The 19,672-nt window shown below is 41.5% G+C and overlaps 1 protein-coding gene across 3 annotated transcripts in view; it reads left to right on the top strand.

Moving 5' to 3' along the window:
- The window catches only part of PHKB (phosphorylase kinase regulatory subunit beta), a 601,073-nt gene that overhangs the window by 238,751 nt on the left and 342,650 nt on the right, over window positions 1-19,672 (top strand). For all 3 annotated transcript variants that reach the window (XM_029608470.1, XM_029608471.1, XM_029608473.1), the window contains one exon: window positions 4,111-4,191. In XM_029608470.1, the coding sequence (XP_029464330.1) occupies window positions 4,111-4,191 (81 nt within the window). The remainder of the gene's footprint in view (window positions 1-4,110; window positions 4,192-19,672) is intronic.

Here is a 19,672-nt window from a genome sequence, read left to right on the forward strand (position 1 = left end):
GGCCCCATCTTGGGACCTTAATCTGGTTCTTGGTCGGCTAATGAAACCACCTTTCGAACCTCTACACTCCTGTGAATTAAAGTATCTCACATGGAAGGTATTATTCCTTTTAGCTGTCACTTCAGCTCGCAGGGTTAGTGAGTTACAGGCCTTAGTCACCTATCCGCCTTACACTAAACTCCTGCAGGACCGGGCGGTACTCCGCACTCACCCTAAATTTTTACCTAAGGTAGTTTCTGAGTTTCATATTAATCAATCCATCATACTACCTATCTTTTTTCCCAGGCCCCACTCCAACCCAGGGGAACAGACTCTGCATACCCTAGACTGTAAACGGGCTCTAGCTTTTTATCTAGACCGTACAGTTTCTCACAGGAAGAGCACTCAATTATTCGTCTCTTTCCATCCTAACAAGTTAGGACAACCTGTGGGTAAGCAGGCTCTTTCCTCCTGGTTGGCGGACTGCATTTCTTTTTGCTATCAGCAAGCTGGCATTCCTTTTCAAGACCGTGTAAAAGCACACTCTGTGAGGGCCATGGCGACTTCGGTGGCACACCTTCGATCGGAGCCGCTTCCTGACATCTGCAAAGCTGCAACCTGGAGTTCTCTCCATACTTTTGCAGCCCACTATTGTTTGGACAAAGCTGGAAGACAGGACTCCATCTTCGGCCAATCTGTCTTGCGTAACCTTTTTCCAACATGATGTACCAACACCCTTCCACCTTCCCGGTAGGGTGCGGATGCCCTTACCAAATTCCACCCCAGTTGTTGTGCCTCTTGCACGTCGTTGGGTGCATTTGGTGCAAGTCGGGACATCCTCAGCTCGGTACTCACCCATTTGTGAGGACAACCATCCTGCTTGTCCTGTGAGAAAGCAAATGTTGCTTACCTGATGTAACAGGTGTTCTCACAGGACAGCAGGATGTTAGTCCTCACGAAACCCGCCCGCCACCCCGCGGTGTTGGGTTCGTTTTGTTTTAAATTTTTAGGCACTGCCTGTAGCTTTGAAAATCAGACTGGAGGGAGACCCCTGCTGGCTGCAGGGTCAGTGCCTTGCTGGGCATGCCCAATAGGGGACAGTCAAAGTTCTGTTTAAACTTTGACAGAAGTTTTCCGTGGTGGGCTCCATCCTCGATGTCACCCATTTGTGAGGACTAACATCCTGCTGTCCTGTGAGAACACCTGTTACATCAGGTAAGCAACATTTGCTTTTGCCAACTTCAGCTGATAAAACAGTGTTGTCGTTTTTTAGCTCAAGAAAATGTAGCTACTTTGATTCAAGCACTGGATGTAACTAGGTAGGACTGTGTAAATACCTAATATACTGGACTGCCCCACACAACTGTGAAAACACCTGAATTGATCCAAAATTCAACAGCCAGAGTGTCGCTTAACACCTCAGCACTACTCCTAACACCCACTCAGGGTTTAACCCTGTGGCCACAGGGAGAGTCCTGCCAAGCACTGCCCAGGCCCACCTACACCTATGCATGTGTCCTATACTGGCAACCTCCCAACCACCAACCGGGTTTCTGCTTGCCTTTGCGTAATTATGCTGCCCAACAAGCTATCCCTTGGTGGTTTCTAGGGACACTGGAACCCCCATGCACCCCAAGGTTCATACAGTTCCTAGAAATGCACCCACAGACCAAATACACACAATACCAGGATCGTTAATCAGTACAAGACAGGCAGAGCTAACAAACTAATAAGTTTTTTAACAAAAAGTAGGAACAGTGAATGGAAAAAGATTTAATCTACAAACAGGAATAGGTGAAATAAGGATTAAACAGTAAAACATTTTCTACTATGCTTATCTTGTGCCTGGGGAGATCAGGAAAAAGACTGTCGATATGAGCTGAACTGGGCGTCTGCACAGAGATCTGCTCTCTCTCTATTGCCATCCAAGACTAGAGGGTACTACCACATTCAAGGCTAGTTTTTTGACAGGCCAATCAGGGAACGAAGTACTAACATCAGCTCTCTGACCAATGGCCTTCTGACCAGTAGCATACTAAGAAAGATGGTGCCTGGGACAGAAGGACCAAGAAGGGCAGAAGCAGCATTAGTAACAGCCTTAGAAATCTATGGTAATAGTCCATGCCTTTACTTTTGTGCAGTTCTCGAATGTCCTAAGTTTATGGTAACCATACAATAGACAGATTAACAGATAGTTTTTCGCTTTATTAGGTAACATATTTACGTTGCGTCTCATCATTTTTCTCTCTCATATCACATGCTGCCATAGTCACACAATAAACAACAAAGTCAAAAGTTTAATCTTGCAAGCTTTGATATTTGCAAATTTTCTAATGTCCATAAAGTCGACATCCTTCACAGCCTCTTGTTCAATAAAGAGGCTTGCAAGTCTATTTAATCTCATCTGGCTCATAATTCCCTGCTAGAGGCGAATTAGATTATAATACTACTGAATATCTGTTGTAACACACACCACAGTTTGACTGAAAAAAAAACCAATTGGCATCCCTGCTAAAACAGCACCAGAGGCGATCCACCTTTGCTTTGCCAGTGCTTCTGGCATTGCATAATGTTTGTCTTACAACTTCCTCAGGGATGCTAGGATATGTATGCTCTTCAACTTTGTTCTCAGTCAAGACAGTATCCCAAGCCTCCTCTTGAACTACAGTGCCAAAGTGAAACACCAGCTACAAGCCAGCACAGAGGAAATGAGCTCTGGACTAATATCAAGATCTTAAACTGAACCTGGGAAGTGACAGGGTAACCAATATAAAACCTGCAATTTAGGAGTATTCTTGTCCAGGGGTCTGGACTCTTGATACAGGCTTAGGTACCACAGTTTGCTCTAATTGCAATACCCTAATTTGGTTATGGAACCAGATGCCAAGAGAATTATGCATAATGCATGACTGAACTGTGTGAAAGAAACATTTGAAGACCTGGTTATTTCAGTCAGGATGTATTGGCATTTGAGTTATGATGGCTTACATATTTTTGTCATTGGTAAGCACCTTCAGTTCTTGACATGGCTCCTTTCCCATTGTTTTATTCTTTTGACTTTATATAATGTCAGTATGAATATGGAGGGTTACATTTGACCCTTTTATGTTTGGTATTCCCTGTCCTTGTATTTGTAATTTTATTTCATTATATTGATTTATATATTTTATTACTGGTATGGTATATTTATTGTATATGTACTGATGTTTGAGTATTGATGCAATTTGAGATGTCATCACTGTGAGCAACTTATTGGAAACTATGTTTTATAACATTGGAATAAAAGTATTATAGAATTAAAATTATATCCTGCATTGTTGATTAAAATGATTACTTCTCTGCAGTTGGCCACATTGATATATCATTTATTAGCACTAGTAAAGAGTTGTTTTTCAGATATGCAGCCTACCTTAGCCATTTCTTAAATTGTTTTGATGCTTTACTTACCTTTTAATTCTGCCATTTAAATACATTTGAAGCAGTTTGGCATTAGTGTTCATGAAATAATTATGTATTCAGACAGAGGGGGTAGAAACACATGATCTGCTATGTGTGAATTTGTGCAAAATGCCAGTAGAGAAAACAGTATTTCTTAGCAAAAATATTTAAATGAATACAAATAGTTTCCAAGAAAAATGTTGAAAAAAAACCACTGTTTTAAAGTAATCTAGAGTAGTATTTGTGATCAAATTCATCCTCTCACTATACTTACAAAGTCTTTAAAAGTTTTACGTGGGGAGTATCGCCAACAAATTTCTAACTGGCTGCCACAGAAGATGGTCTCTTGGCGTTGTTGCCTGGCTTTTAATGCATAATAAACATTCTTGTCATTCTCTCTCCATATCCTTTTTACAAATCAGTAATTGGCTATCTGGCGGAATTCACAAATTCTTAGGAATCTAACAGGGGTTGTGCTGTGAACGCTTATGCTATGGGCCTGGAACTAGACTGAAACCACCAGCTTGATTACTTATATACATTCCTACCATTCAGAGCTGGATTTGAACAGGTGACCTAGAAGTGAAGGCTACTTAAAACTCTGGCAATCGCCTTCAGACATCCAGTCTCCATTCTGCATTGCCATGAAAGCTTGCTAATAGCTTTTTGGTCTTTTTTTCCCTCCTGCTCCAGATAAATGCAGTGTCCCTCTTCCTCCTTTACCTGGTGGAAATGATCTCATCAGGACTGCAGATTATCTACAATACAGATGAGGTAAGCTTTATATAAGATTTTGCAGTTTTGAACTATTTCTCACGAAGGTGAAAATACCAAGCAATACTTTTGGTTTCTGAGAATTATTGTAGTGTATATCTTGCATTTATTGTATATAATCAATCTCCAGGAAATCTAGCCAAGCAAATTCAGTATTGTATAAAAATAGCAACAATCATAATTTTAACATCTGAATTATTTTTTAAACCTTAATCCTGACTTAAAAAGTCTCCCTCTAATTTAATGTCCATACTTTTTTAAGTTCAGTAAATTGAGTTGGGTATTTTTTTTATCAGAGGAATTTTCTTCTGCTTTTGTATAAATATTGTATACATATTTTGAGTTTTTCAGGTGTTATATGGAGAATGCAAAAATTCTACACCAAAACCTGAATCCGTCTTTAAGCCTGCTAATTTTAGTAAAGCAGAGGTGGGAAAACTCCTAGTCAGTCCGGCGTAAGATTTTTTTTTTTCCCTTGTTCATTTATATCCAGCTCCTTTCAAGAAGAATCAGTGTCTCACAGAGCAATAAAATCCAATATGTCTATAATACAAAACAACAAAATCCAATATGTCACCTGCTAACTTGGCTGCAAAGATGAGAAACTGCTGCTGAGGCATGGGGTAGCCGATGTGGTGTGCAAAGATTTGGTGGTCAAGTTAAGTGGAGGCGAGGAGCGATTTGGGAGGATGAAGTAGAAGAGGAGGAGGATGTCGAGGAAGAAAAAAGTGCTTAGAGCAAGGAGGGATGGAGAGCAAATGTTCTGGGGACAAAGAGGGAAACGTTTGAGACAAGAAAAGAATTAGATGTAGGAAAAGAGGCTGACTTGGCTATATACTGAAAAGACCACGTGTTGCAAATTTGCTCAAGCTTCTGGCATGAAGAAATTGACCCCACTTGAGAGAGTGATTGCAGGAAGGTACCCTGCATTTTACCCCCTCATCGCAACACAACACATACTGTACTATTTTGGTCTAGCGACTTCATAAGCATCCACTTGCAGGTTGTGTTTATAAGGAGGTAAAAACGTTTTCTCCTGATGTATTAAAAGATAGGGAAACACTTGTGTTAACATCTCTTCAGTGTTATGTGAAATAATCACTAAATGTTTTCAGTTTGAAATAGTCACCTGATTCTTTTGGTTGTGGAGTGAGGAAGGGAGTTGTACTATGTAGAATAGATTATGCATTCATTAATTTTACTCCATGTTTATAACAAGATTTTTTACTAATTCATATAAGAAAATTGGTAGTCTTTCAAAGTACATAAAATCTCTATTAATGTGTTAAAGCATACAGTAATGTGAAATACGAGTATCCTAGTAACGTGTTAAAATGAACAATTAGTCCAACACTGGCATTGAGAACATCTATTAATAATTGTGAATGCAGTTCTCCTTTTCTGGCAAAGTATTTAGAACAATAGAAATGTATTTTAATGAGAACTTGAATCATTCCAAGTGAGCTATTTTCTTTTAGTATTGTTGAAGCCATCTATATTTTAAGATTGTTTTATATTTGCTATTCAGAAAAATCAACATACAAGATGGTTAACAGGAAAAACCATCCTTGATAAAGCCATCACTGCCTTACAACTTAATGATGCTTTGATACTGAATGCATTTTTTTTTATAATTCTCTCTTTATTAGATTTTTCAAATCTACATAACATAAAACATGTTGCATCACATAAAAAAGAAGCAATCATATGGGGAATATGACTTTCAAATCCATATAACCAATCAAATGAAACTTTTTTATTTCCCTCATATGACCTAATAATGTAGGGGGTCCTAGCCAGGAAAGAAAAAAACTATCATTCATAATCATTACTATGGATAGGAGTAGTTTCTAAAATGATACTCAAAGGCCTACTCTACTGGTGTAATTTGACTCTTAATCAAACTGGACTTATCCCTCAAAACATTTTCAAGGTGGGGTGGCCCCCTAAAAATAAACTTGTTACCCTGGTAAGTCACAAAACACTTAGAGGGAAATTTCAAATAAAAAGAAGCTCCAATTTCCAGGGTTTTATTTTTTAGAGCCAAAAATTGTCTCCTGTGGACCTGTGTAGGTCTAGAGACATCCAGAAACAAGTAAACTTTTTGGCCACAGAATTGTATATCCTTGCTTTTGAAGAATTTCCCAAAAATATACTCCTTATCTTTCTCTAAAGAGAAGGAAACAAAGAGAGTAGCTCTAAAAAGGTTGAAATACCAGGACTATTCTCCACAGTTGGCCCTTGGCTGTTATTTGGCCATGTGGGAAAATAATAAATCTTTGAAATAAGTGGAATATCTTTCTCTTCAAAAGCTAAAAGGAATGATGAATAAAACGGAAAATGTCATAATGCCTCTGTATCGCTCCATGGTGAGACCGCACCTTGAATACTGTGTACAATTCTGGTCGCCGCATCTCAAAAAAGATATAATTGCGATGGAGAAGGTACAGAGAAGGGCTACCAAAATGATAAGGGGAATGGAACAACTCCCCTATGAGGAAAGACTAAAGAGGTTAGGACTTTTCAGCTTGGAGAAGAGACGACTGAGGGGGGATATGATAGAGGTGTTTAAAATCATGAGAGGTCTAGAACGGGTAGATGTGAATCGGTTATTTACTCTTTCGGATAGTAGAAAGACTAGGGGACACTCCATGAAGTTAGCATGGGGCACATTTAAAACTAATCGGAGAAAGTTCTTTTTTACTCAACGCACAATTAAACTCTGGAATTTGTTGCCAGAGAATGTGGTTCGTGCAGTTAGTATAGCTGTGTTTAAAAAAGGATTGGATAAGTTCTTGGAGGAGAAGTCCATTACCTGCTATTAAGTTCACTTAGAGAATAGCCACTGCCATTAGCAATGGTTACATGGAATAGTCTTAGTTTTTGGGTACTTGCCAGGTTCTTATGGCCTGGATTGGCCACTGTTGGAAACAGGATGCTGGGCTTGATGGACCCTTGGTCTGACCCAGTATGGCATTTTCTTATGTTCTTATGTAAATTTTCTTTCAAAAATTTTACAAACATTTCATATGGGGAAAGTATTCTCGTAATCGGAAAGTTAACAAATCTTAAATTCTTAGTTCTTAATAGGTTTTCAACATTTTCTAGTTCTGCATGTAATACAGCACTATCAGCAATATTCATACTTTCCTTCTCTTGAAAATTTTGTATTTTCATAGACATTTCTTTTAATGATGATTCTACCTCACTCAAACTTTTTCCCTGTTCTGATATTGATAATCTATTAACATTTACCAATGACGTTAGAGAAGTATTAACTTGTACTAAATTAGTCTAGTTTCACCAGTACCTTCCACAAATCCCCAAGAGTCATGTTTGCAGGATCCACAGAATCTGTCTGGGATCTATTCATGGTTACAACCACATTACTCTCATCTGCCTCTATAGAGTGTAAATCAGGGCAGGAAATTGGAGCCACTTCAGTTAATGGATAGTGTATTTCTTGTACACTCACATTTCCTGATGTGACTTCAACATGATGTTCTTCATGCGCAGCTCCTGGAGGTTGTGGTGGCATAGGCTGATTGCCTGGACTCAGAGATGTATCAGAGTTGTCACGTGTACAGTCCATTTGTGGCGTTCCATGCCGATTTATATGGGCATCCATGGGGCCAACCGTAGCTGGAGAGGAGATAGCAAATCTTGCTTTTCTTTGCCGGCCCATATAATACCATAAACGTTGTTCCAACATTTATGGTATTATATCATCAGGGCCTCGGGATTTAAAGTTCCCGGGCCCTGATGATATTGGAGGCTAGGTTGTCAGCTGGCTGTAATTATCTCACCCTCCGCTTTCACCTCTCACACGGCAGGGGATCAGCTGGTTCTTTTTTTCTCTCCCTCTCAGCACTCCGAATCAGGACGGCTTTTCTCCTCTTCCTCCAAATACAGGGTCCCACTGAATGCATTTTAAATTGCAATTTGTTTTCTAGTTTTAAGCACACTAAACACTCCAAAATTTATAACACTATTCTGACTTGGATTACTCCTTGTTCCATAACAGCAGAGTTTATTCTAATCTATATTGTACTGTTTAGCATGTAACTGTAAATCCCACAATGCAGAAGACTAGGAAACCCCAAGCATCTGCCGCCTCTTCCTCCTCTCCCCCCTACTCGCATGCCTTTCGCCTCCTCGTACACCCTTTTTTCATCTCTCTATTTTGCTTGTGATCAGGGCAGTGGGAGGCCATTTTCACTCTTTCTGATATTTTGTAGCCTGCCTTTGAGTTTAAAAAAAAAAAAATGAGCGCAGAACAGACAGTGTTCAAAGTACATAGTTCTGGGAGAGAGGTTGGAAATGTCTAGAGCTATGGGGATGGGTTCCAAGTCCTCTGATTATAGGGAGGGAAAACGAAGGAAGACGAAGGGGGCTATAGGAATAAAAAGGAGATGGAGAGAATGTGGGAGTGAAGAAGTTGCACCATGTGGATGAGGGGGGAGTTTTTTATAGTATAGGACATAACCTATGCAAAATAGATTTTAACTTGGTAAAATCTTCTTGATCTGAGATTATTAATCATTTATATAGCTCTTCAAGGTATACATTGCTCTGTACAGATACACATAATGCCTCTTCTCTGTGGAGTTTACAATCTAGTCAACAGATGAAGATTTAGATACTAATGACAGAGCTACTTTAGTGGATTAAGGCTGTTTGTTAGTTGGGAGGAGTTGCATGCAAACATGATTCTTGTATATAGTTTGGCCAGATGTTTGGCCAGCATATTTCTCTTTTTCCTTCCCATTGCCCTGCAAGCTCAAAATAAAAAATAAAGCTGATATAGTTTTATTACAAAAAATACACTTCAATCTTGAACATGGGATACTTAAGATTGTGGGTAGAGAATGTGTTGTAGACATCCTCCGGAACAAAGAGAGCAGAGCTAGCAATCCTTTTTAAGAAATGAAACAAACTTATTGATGAGAAGGTAATTAAGGATGAAGGACCTTGCTAATGGTAATACTTTTTATTTTGTTACGCTAATTTTTCCATATCTTCAAAGCTAAACTACTTGAGGAAAATATTGTATTTTGCAATGTCTATGCTTCTAACAACTATGATGTTGCTTTCTTTACATTGTTGATCCAGATGCTTGGCTCATGCCTTCTGGTACTGAATAGGAATCTGTGTACATGATCCAACCCTGAAAAAATAACATGGTTTGCAATGGGAAAGAATAAGTCAACATAATTAGGGTTCCCCTTATATGTGACCAGTTAGGTGCATGCAGGGTGTTGGACCTTCTTGAAAAAAAATGACACTTGTGTCTAGAACAAATGTAACACTATCTAGAATTGATTACATTTTGGTATCTCAGTTGATTATTTTTCAAGAGTGGTGGGGGCCTTGATTAGACCTCCTGAAATATATAACCATGCTTTGATCTAGGTTGACCTTAAATGGTAGAACTCATAGAAAGGAGATAAGCAGGAATATATATATATAGTGATCTGGGATTTTGGGTATTCCTGGTTCAAAAATGGGAAGAATTTCAGGAAAATCAAGTACATATGGTATCACTGGCCCTATTTTGGGAAATGGCAAAGGTGAAAATGAGGGGTGAAATGATAGCTTACAAAAATTAAAGGAAAATCAGACATTGACAGTAGGCTATTAAAATTATAAAGACAAGTATGTAGAGCTAGGCAAAGGTTAGCCAAAAATCTCTTGGCAGAGAATAGGACTAATTTTATTTGATCCCAGATGGCCTTGAATTCATTAATGTACCAGAGGGAAATAAGTACTCTTTTCTAAAAATTTAAACTGTTTAATCATGGAAATAGATCAGGGAAGATGATAATGCCCAAACTTGGTCAGGATAAAGATTTGTGGCTGCAGTGAGGGATAAAAATGGGAATCTGGTCAATTCAAGGAAGCACATTAACAATGTTTTTTATGATTTTTTTTTAGGGCACTGTTTCAAAGAAGGGAGTAATATTGAGTCTGGTGATAGATTTGCCTCAGATTAATAAAGCTCAGCTCACCAAGCTTAATGACAAAAATAACCTTACAAGAGATCAATGTAGGAATTAAATTAATATATAAAGCCCCTGGACCAGATGGATTTGGCAGGGAGTTTTTATAAGAAGGAGGTTTTACCACCTGGGGTAATGTTTGAAAGGCATGTAGATGAAGTTCCTGTATGCTTCAAACAAGGCTTTAATTGCCATATTGCCTAAAGTGGGTAGAGATTTACAAAACTCAGAATTGTACAGGCTGATTTCTTTGTTGAATTTTGACCTTAAGTTACTGGCAGAAATTATGGCAGACAGCCTTGATATTGCCTGATTTGATTCTAGATGTACTGATAGAATTTGTGAAGAAGATACCCAGTAGTCAGCCTGCTAAAAATCCTGGTCTCAATGATATATGACAAATTTTCCATTGCTCCAAGTCAATGTTGAAACTAACAGTGAGAAGGCTTTTGACTGGTTAGATTGGAGATGGGGAGTAGAGGGGAAGGAGACAAGCCACGACTGCCCGCCTTCAAGGCAATGAAAGGGTGAAGAAAAAGGAGGAAAACTGCACCGTTGGGGATGGACACCCGGTGCAAATTATTGGGTGCACCGGGCAGGGAGCTTAGTCTTGGTATAGACAAGGGCACATTTCCTCTTTGAAAAAATAATATTGGGGTAAGTTTGTGGAATTTTGAGGATCAGTAATAGTTCAAAAGGTCAAGTAAACTGCAGAGGGGATTCTATTGGATGACCTACTGCCTTGGATCAGGAAAAATGTTAGACTTTATATGGAAGGCATGTTTGGTAAGTAAAATGTTATTCTAATTGATTGAAGGAATCGAATTGGCCTTCATTTTGGCAGTAGAGGAATGTTATATAATCTAATGCAGATGGAAAATGTGGTCATCAAAGATACCAGAGTGAAAAAAAAGCTTTTTAGAGGCATGAGGGAATTATTTTCAAGCTATGTTCTCTGGAACTAGGAAACGAGGTGGTTAATTATTCTTAATCTTAATTAAAGGTTGATTTGTCATCGGGTCAAGATGGGAATGGACCTGTTTGGGCACATGTCACCTGAGTGCAATTTAAGTCAAGAGAAATTGAGTGAATTGTGTATTTTCAGAATGGACTTAAAAGGGAGTTGTAGGGGGAAGAGTAAATGAGAGGATGGGGGAGGAAACTAAACAGAGTCTGTGTTTGTATTGGTTTGCATTTTGAGGGAGAAAAAATAAAATAAGAAAATTGTATATTGTTTCTTATGCACACCAAGCAAAAAATGTATTTCAATAAAATTCCTTTATCTGCAGGCATCTAATTTGAAGTGGCTGCATAACCACTTTAGGTGAACAAGAGAGAATATTTTTTTCTTAGCTTAATTGAGGGGGAAGCAAAATGTTTTCCTTTAAATTACATTTTGCATAAATGTGGATTTGAAGAACACTTTAAAATATGAATGCTTTTTCATCTCTTGTTGCAGTTAGTTACAGCATTGAAATGACACGGTTTTCTTTTGTTAGAAAAAATGGACAGCTGCCACCCCAGCCTGCCTGAGGAGAGTGGGCAGGCACTGCCAATAACGGGGCCGCTGGGTCCACCTGCCTGGGAGACTCATGGCTCAGCCCCCCCTTTTCTCCCGAATATGCACCCCCCTCCACCCTGTTTGTCCCCCACCCAAATGCCACGTGGCCCATTTTCCCCCATGTCTTCAGATGGGGAAGGCGGAAAGGAGGGGACAGTAGCTCCGGGCACTTACCAGTCCATCAGGTGTGGGTGGGGGGAGGAGGGCAGGTGGTGAGCAGGCGGGCTGAAGGATCAGGCTATGGGGGAGATGAGGCGTGGCGACCTTCTGGCGCCACGTTGTTTTCCCTTCCTCCTCGGCCGCCGCCTTTCATGGTGGCTGATGCTTGCTAGGCCCAGGGCCATCTGAAACTACCAGGAAGTATGCACAACTGCAACTGCCCAAGCCCTTGGATTGGTTGGATACTGTCATCAGGGGAGGGGGGGGGGGGGCACCTGAGGTTTTTTAAATTGCTGTGGCACCTGCAGTCTTCCTCTTGGATCGCCGCTTCTTTCTCCTCTGCCTGCCCTGATCTCCTGGTCTTCTGTTCCTGGACAGTATAAAAAAGAAAAGAAATTCGGCAGGGCTTTGTACCCTATACTTTTGGCCTGAATTTATATTAAAAAAAAAAAAAAAAAAAAAAAAAAAAAAGGGGGGGAAGATAGTAGCTCGGGCAGCACAACTTCAGGGACTTGCAGTGCAGCTACCCTTGTCTTCTGGGTCAGGTGACGTAGCATGGCCCCTCCTACGAGGACAACTCCCTCTGTTCTGTGATTCTGGTGAGTACCTCTCTGACCCTTCACTCTCCTCCCTTAAGCAATGTTGCATTGGTTGACAATGGGGCACAGGTTTATGTCCCCACACTGAGCTTGGCTGCCCCATTAGCAGGCGCATTCCTTATGGAGAGGGGGTGGACATGGGACAGGAATGCCCCACCACTGTCCCTGTGGAGCGCGTGAACACAAAGGACATCCAGGAGGTCAGGGGTAGGGCAGGGGATCTCCCTCCCAGATCCTGAAGGGGGAGAGTTTCGGGGGGGGGGGGGGGGAGGGAAGTGCCACCTAGCAAAGCAGCTCAGTCACAGGCACCAGTTTCTATTGCTGAGTGTGGCCGTAAGAGGGGTCATCTTTGCAAAGGTGAGGTGGCCTCAAAGAACAAGGACGTTTATCTGAGCTGCCTCAGTCAGCATAGGTCACCACCTTCGTCTGCCCCCCTACACAAACAGCCCTGTAATGGACCAAGCAGTGAGACAAATCCAGTTCTCTGAGAATTCTCCTCCTGCCGTTACAGCCCCAGGAATTGGCCCTAAGACAGTCTCTGGAAGTGCCCTTCCCTATCACTCCTGACACCAGAGATCTCATACCAGCAAATGTAGTTGCTGCATCACAAGGTATCTCAGCCCTGTGGGCACTGAGTTGGTGCAAGCGATGTTCTAGGTGGCATTCTTCCCACTCGAGCCAAAACTGTTCTCGAAGCTGTTTTTCCACTGGGTTTCTAGAGGCTCCTCTGTTGAGGGCAATGGGTCCCTGATGGGATCCTCTATATTGGCCTACCCATGTTTATGGGGCACCATCCAAAAGTTGCTGTGCAGACAAATTCGTAGGGTGACACATTGATATCTTCCACTTGCTTCAAGGGTACTGGAAGCAGGGGAAGACAGAGGAAAGAAAATCTATTAGACCAGTCCAGCATAAGATGATCCAATTGTGTGTGGGCCTGTGCTTGCCTAGCGACTGTGGTCTTCAGGGCTGATATTTTGCAGACATTCCCTCTTTGGTGCTACTTGGATGCCATCTTGGGAGCATATAAGCAATGCAAGAGTTTTTTCCCTGCCTCAATTTCAATGAGGCCCTTAGAAAGACGATGGCTGGGACCCTGGTGGTCTTTTGGGGTAGCCAGGACACAAAGCTATGGCTGACATGCATGTCCAGGCATGCCAGTGATGTGAGCTGCCTGAAGCTAGATCTGCCTCCTATCTCTTTTGGGCTCTAGGCAGGGGGAGCTCCACCTCGTCTAGCATCTGCTGGCGATTTAACAGAAACTGCTGTCCCTCAACCAAGTGTCGATTCAAACGTTTGTACTCCAGCTGCTTCTTTCTCCACCCTTTTGTTAAATGCCCCAAGAAGCTGGGAGCCACCCAAAGCAAATGAAAGATAACGGTTTATAGAGCACCTATCCCGGTGCGCTGGGAAGCCATGGAAACTTAGCTCATGCTGTATCCCTATAGACAAGCCACTTTGACACTTGTTTTTTAAGGAAAGTTTCAGGATCCTCTATAATGCCCCCCCACACCACCAGGATCCATCCCCCAACCTCAGGGTCCACCTCCCACCACACATTCATCATCCGTGTTAAGATGGCTAATGAGATCCATCTGGGTTGCATAAGGGACCCCTTTGCTGTGCCCCTTCCAACAGATCATTTCACTGCAGGAAGGTTCAGGCTGATACACAAGCTATCTTACCTGAGGGCTCCTTGGTCAACGATTTCATCCCTCAAGATGAATGGTTCATGACCTTTGCTTCCTTTGACAGTGCCTTGCACATCTTCATGAAGTGCAAAATTGGCTCCCTCAAGTCCGCCTTCCGTCTGCTGCCAGTCCACCCAGACTGTTTCCCTCTGCTTTTCATTCCATTTATTAAAACGTTATAAACCACCAGTAAAAGCATCTTATCCAGCTGGGCACATAATAAAAATACATAGTTATTCAAATAAAACAAGCATCCATATGATAGTTTATATCATAAGGTCTGGTGGGGTATTTATAAGTGTGTGTTTACGTGTATATGTGTGTGTATACGTATATGTATACATATGTGTATGTATATATATTTACATACACGTACACATATTTGAGTTCAACACCCACAGCGGACTGAGGGTTGCGCCTTCCTCACCTGGATGCACGCATGTGTGGTCTGGCAGGAATGGCTCAGCTTTGGCAGGTGTCTGAGCCTCTGGGAGATGGGGAGCATTTAGCTGGGCCAGCGTTAGGGGTCTGTGGCCACCCACCTGGACACAGAGAACGAGAGGAGCTACTGCTTGGCATACCACAGGCAGTGCCTTGCAAGATACGGCAGGCCTTGGGAGAGTACTGCCTAGGGGGGCAGGCTCAGCTCTATTGCACAACATGGGGTCGATGACCAGACCTGGAGAGTGCAAGGTTCGGGGCACATGACCCTGGTTCCAGCCCTGTGTATCCAGGCGGTGGGCTCCGTGCTCCAAGGAAAGGGGAAGGGGGGTTAAGAGTGTCGTACCAGGTGAGGCTTGGTACCTAAGGTTATGCAGTTGTATTATTTGACTTGTTAATATAGTTGTGGGTATAATTTTTACAAAGCAAGTCAAGGTCTCTGTCTGTCATCCGTATTGGTAATGGGGGCCAGCTGAGAACTGGGGCAACACCAGTCCTGGATGCCCTGGCTATTAACAGAGGGAGTGCTCCATAAAGTGAGTCCTCTGCCTTAACCGTGTTGTGTTTAGGTTTTTGTTATAGAGCAACAAGTGCTGTATAGTCTTTATCATATTTAAAAAGAAGTGACTAGCTTAACTGTTTATTGATCAACCAACCAGAGCCTAATAGATCAGCTGGATAATATGAATGGAGCTGTCTTAGTTTCATTATGTGTAGTTTTTATAGAGCTTCCTGAAATAGTGAGGGTTCCCTTTTCTGCACAGATAGCGTTCTGATGGTTTAATATGTAAAAGTATATTTTCTTTATGTAGCTGTGTGTATGGGTTGGCCATAATCGGTTGGGCAGATAATTCTGAACATTTGTTTTGCTGGTGGTATTAAATTCATTGATTAGATTGGATATATATATTTATTTTTTTTTGCAACAACTCTTAAGGGCCTCCAACATTACTGGTTTTCAGAATGTCAGCAATGAATATTCATAAAATGTATGTGGATATAGTACTGTAGTTAAACTTAACCATTTTGATTAGCCTGAAAACTAAACCAGTTCATAGCCCTCGGGGATTAGCAGTTGACAAACAAGATTTACAGATGCCAATAGAACATTAAATTTAATATTGTTATGCATTTCATTCCCTCAGTCCGTGCCAAATACTTATCTCTTCTGAATAATAAAAACAAATAAATTGCTAAAATATGAGATTCTCTCTGCTTCTATTACACTTTGCTTTTTGCACAAATAAATTGCCTGAATTGGGAGGTAAACAAGGTAGTGATGGACACAAAATACTCCCATTCAGTAGATGTTAAAATAAATTCCTTTCAGTAGTATATACAGGGAAAACACTATTAGATGTTACTTACTATGAGATTCAGAAACTGAAGCATGATTCCTAGTGCATTTAGGAAAGTGTCATAAATTTAATATGAACCATATGGTTTAAGAAGTGTATTAAAGTAAAATATCAAATTTAAAGCTAGTTTGCTTTCTTTAGGGTCCTTCGTTTTCAGTTTAAACTGATTTTCATCCTAATATTAGGTTGATTAACGAGCAGCTCCAGAGCTGTAGATGCAGTATCTCATATACAAACATACAAACACCCTCTCTCTCATATATATACACACACACACCCTCTCTCTCATATATACACATACACACACACACACAACACCTCTCTCTCATATATACACATACACACACATACCCTCTCTCTCATATATACACATACACACACACACATCCTTTCTCTCATATATACACATACACACACACACACACACACACACCCTCTCTCTCATATATACACATACACAAGCACACCCTCTCTCTCATATATACACATACACACACACACACCCTCTCTCTCATATATACACATATACACACACACACACACCCTCTCTCTCATATATACACACACACACCCTCTCTCTCACATATACACACACCCTCTCTCTCATATATACACATACACAAACACACCCTCTCTCTCATATATACACACACACACACACCCTCTCTCTCATATATACACATACACACACACCCTCTCTCTCATATATACACATACACCCCCTCTCTCTCATATATACACACACACACACACACCCTCTCTCTCTCATATATACACACACACACACACAAACCCTCCCTCTCATATATACACATACACACACACACACACACACACACACACCCTCTCTGTCAGGCATACAGACATGCTGGCTTCCACTCACTCTTGCATACACATACATGTATTTCCTCTCTCTCAAGCACAGGCATATGCTTCTTCTTTCTCAGTGCACGTGCTTACATGCACACATACACACTTCCTCTCTCTAGCAGGTGTGCAGGACTGATCCCCTGCCAACACGGGGCCTCCGTTAGTTGGGTTGCTGGGCAGGACATGATCCCCCGGGAGCCATGGTGCCTGCTCTATTGGCCTCTGGCAGGGATGCAATCCCCTGGCAGCTAAGGGGCCTCCTCCATTTCAGCCGCTGGGCGGGATAGGATACCCTGGCGGCAGTGGCCTTTTTCAGTTGGACTGCTGGTGGGGGGGGAATGGGATCTCCTGGCGGCCATGGGCTTCTTCTCCCCTTAAACAGCCCCGCTGGTCTTATTGCTTGCAGGGAAGGGGCAAGATGTGCGCGGCAGCACATTAGTGCAGATTAGGGAACATTGCCGGCGGCCATGTGCTTTCTTCAGTTCAGCTGCTGGGCGGGATGGGAAAATAAAGCCCTCCCTCCCAGTATGCCACTGCCCGAAGTTTTCTTCTGCTGGCCCAGAAACTTGGCAATTCCTTTAGAATTCTGGATTCTCCGGGCCAAATCCAGAGAGTTCCTAGTAATGAGGATGAGGCGGCTGTGGTAGGAAGGTTTCAAGGGGGCAATTATGCCGCCTCAAAATCTTGCCGCCTGAGGCGGCCGCCTCACCCTACCTCATTATAGAACCGCCCCTGGGGTTATCTTCAGTTAATAACCTCTACAGTCTCTCTAACCGCAGCTGTCCAGAGGTACACAAGGAAGGCTTGGGAGTCAAATCTCTGTACGGCAGTGCACATACCTCTTGCTGTACTATTGAGTCAGCCCTCAACCTTTTTGAAGAAGTGGTTGCAGTTATCAATATCCCCAGTGGATCAGTGGAAATCCATTGAAAGATCCATTCAGAATCTAATGTGGATGTCTAAGAATCTGCCTCTGTTTTTAGCAGGTTTCTCTAAGATCCACAGCAAATAACCAGCTCTCAAGGAAATCCACATTTTTTTTAAAACTGGAAGCAGATTAAAATGCAGGTGTCATTACTTCCAATTTTGTGAGGCACATAAATTGAATATCCATAATCTTCACGGTTTTGGTACATTGCTTCATGCTCCCAAACCTTTTTCACCTGTAGCTAAGAAGTGCCTTGCTGGGTCAGACTAAGATCTATCGAGTCCAGAATCCTATTTCCAACATTAGCCAGTCAGGGCGACAAGTACCCAGCAGATCCATAATAGTTGTTTTTCTACTTCATGTAACTTAGTCCCAGGGAAAAAACGCTGGCTTTCCCAAGTCTGCCTGGCTTATAACTGTTAATGGACTTTTCCTTAAGGAATTTTCCAAACCTCTTTTGAACCTCACTGTGTTGGTTGCCTTGACCACATCCTCTGGCAACAAATTCCGTAGCTTGAATGTGCACTGAATGAAAAAATCCTTCCTGCAATTTGTTTAAAATCAGCTGGAGCTAGTTTCATGGAGTGTCCCCTATTCCTAGTGTTATTTGAAAGGGTAAATAACTGTTCCCTATTTGTCCATTCTAACCCACTCATGATTTTATAAATCTCAATCCTATCCCCTCTGTTGTCCCTTTTCCATGCTAACAATCCCTAATCTGTTTAGCCTTTCTCAATAAAGCAATTTTTCCATCCCCTTTATCATTTTTGTTGCCCTTCTCTGTCCCTTTTCTATGCCCGCTTTGTCTTTTGAGATGGGTGACCAGAACACAGTACTCAAGGTGCAGTCGCACCATGGATCTGTATAAAGACATTATGATATTTTCAGTGTTGTTCTCGGTTTATTTCCAAATAATTCCTAACATTCTGTTTGCCATTTTGACTGAAACTGCACACTGAGCCGAAGATTTCAAGGTATTGTCTACTAGGAATGGCAAGTCCTTTTTCTGGGGGACTACTCCTAACACCGAGCCCAGCATTGCATTCCTGTAGTTGGGATTATTTTGCCTTATGTGCATTACTTTGCATTTGCCTCCATGAAATTGTATCTGCCATTTAGATGCAGGTCCTGCGAGGTGGATATTACAAATTACATTTATTGAGACGTATATTCTTGAACCACATGACTTTCATACTATTTTACAATCTTATGTTTAACCTATGTCGATTATTATAACATGATCTATTTTGGGTTACCGAATTCTTCATTAAGAGCTTTATAGATGGTATTGAATTCCGCCACCCGTCTAATTTCAGGCAGATGCCGAGATGAGCATATTTCATCGGGCTTAAAATAATTACACTGGTTACCAGTAAGGGAGAGGGTAAGATTTATAGTTCTTGTTAAGGCATTGAAGGTTAATGGACCTAAATACTTAAAATGTCAGTTGAGAAACCTATACCCCAGGTAGACATTTGTGGTCTAGTCAGAAAAATCTGCTTACTGTACCCTCTGTGAAATCTGCTCATCTTCTTAGCATGAGGAGTCGTGCTTTCTCTATTTATGTCCCAGATTGTTGGAACGTTCTGCCAATTTATGTGAGAGAGATTGATGACAGTAAAATCTTCTGGAGGCTTCTTAAGACCTTACTTTTTCAAGATGCATTTGCAGCAATGTGATTAGAAATGTATTTAATTATACTGTTTTGTTTTATATTTTTGTTTTAATATTTTATGGCCAAATTTTAAATCCCCCACCTCGTGCAAAAAACGGGGGGGTTACGTGCATGGCCGGGCCTTGTGCGCATCTTCAAAGGGGCCCAGCCACGCGTTACGTGCCAAAGTGCCAGGCCCAGATAAATAGATGCCCAGGCCC

The sequence above is a fragment of the Rhinatrema bivittatum genome, chromosome 7 (genome assembly GCF_901001135.1).
Source record: "Rhinatrema bivittatum chromosome 7, aRhiBiv1.1, whole genome shotgun sequence".
NCBI classification, from domain to species: domain Eukaryota; kingdom Metazoa; phylum Chordata; class Amphibia; order Gymnophiona; family Rhinatrematidae; genus Rhinatrema; species Rhinatrema bivittatum.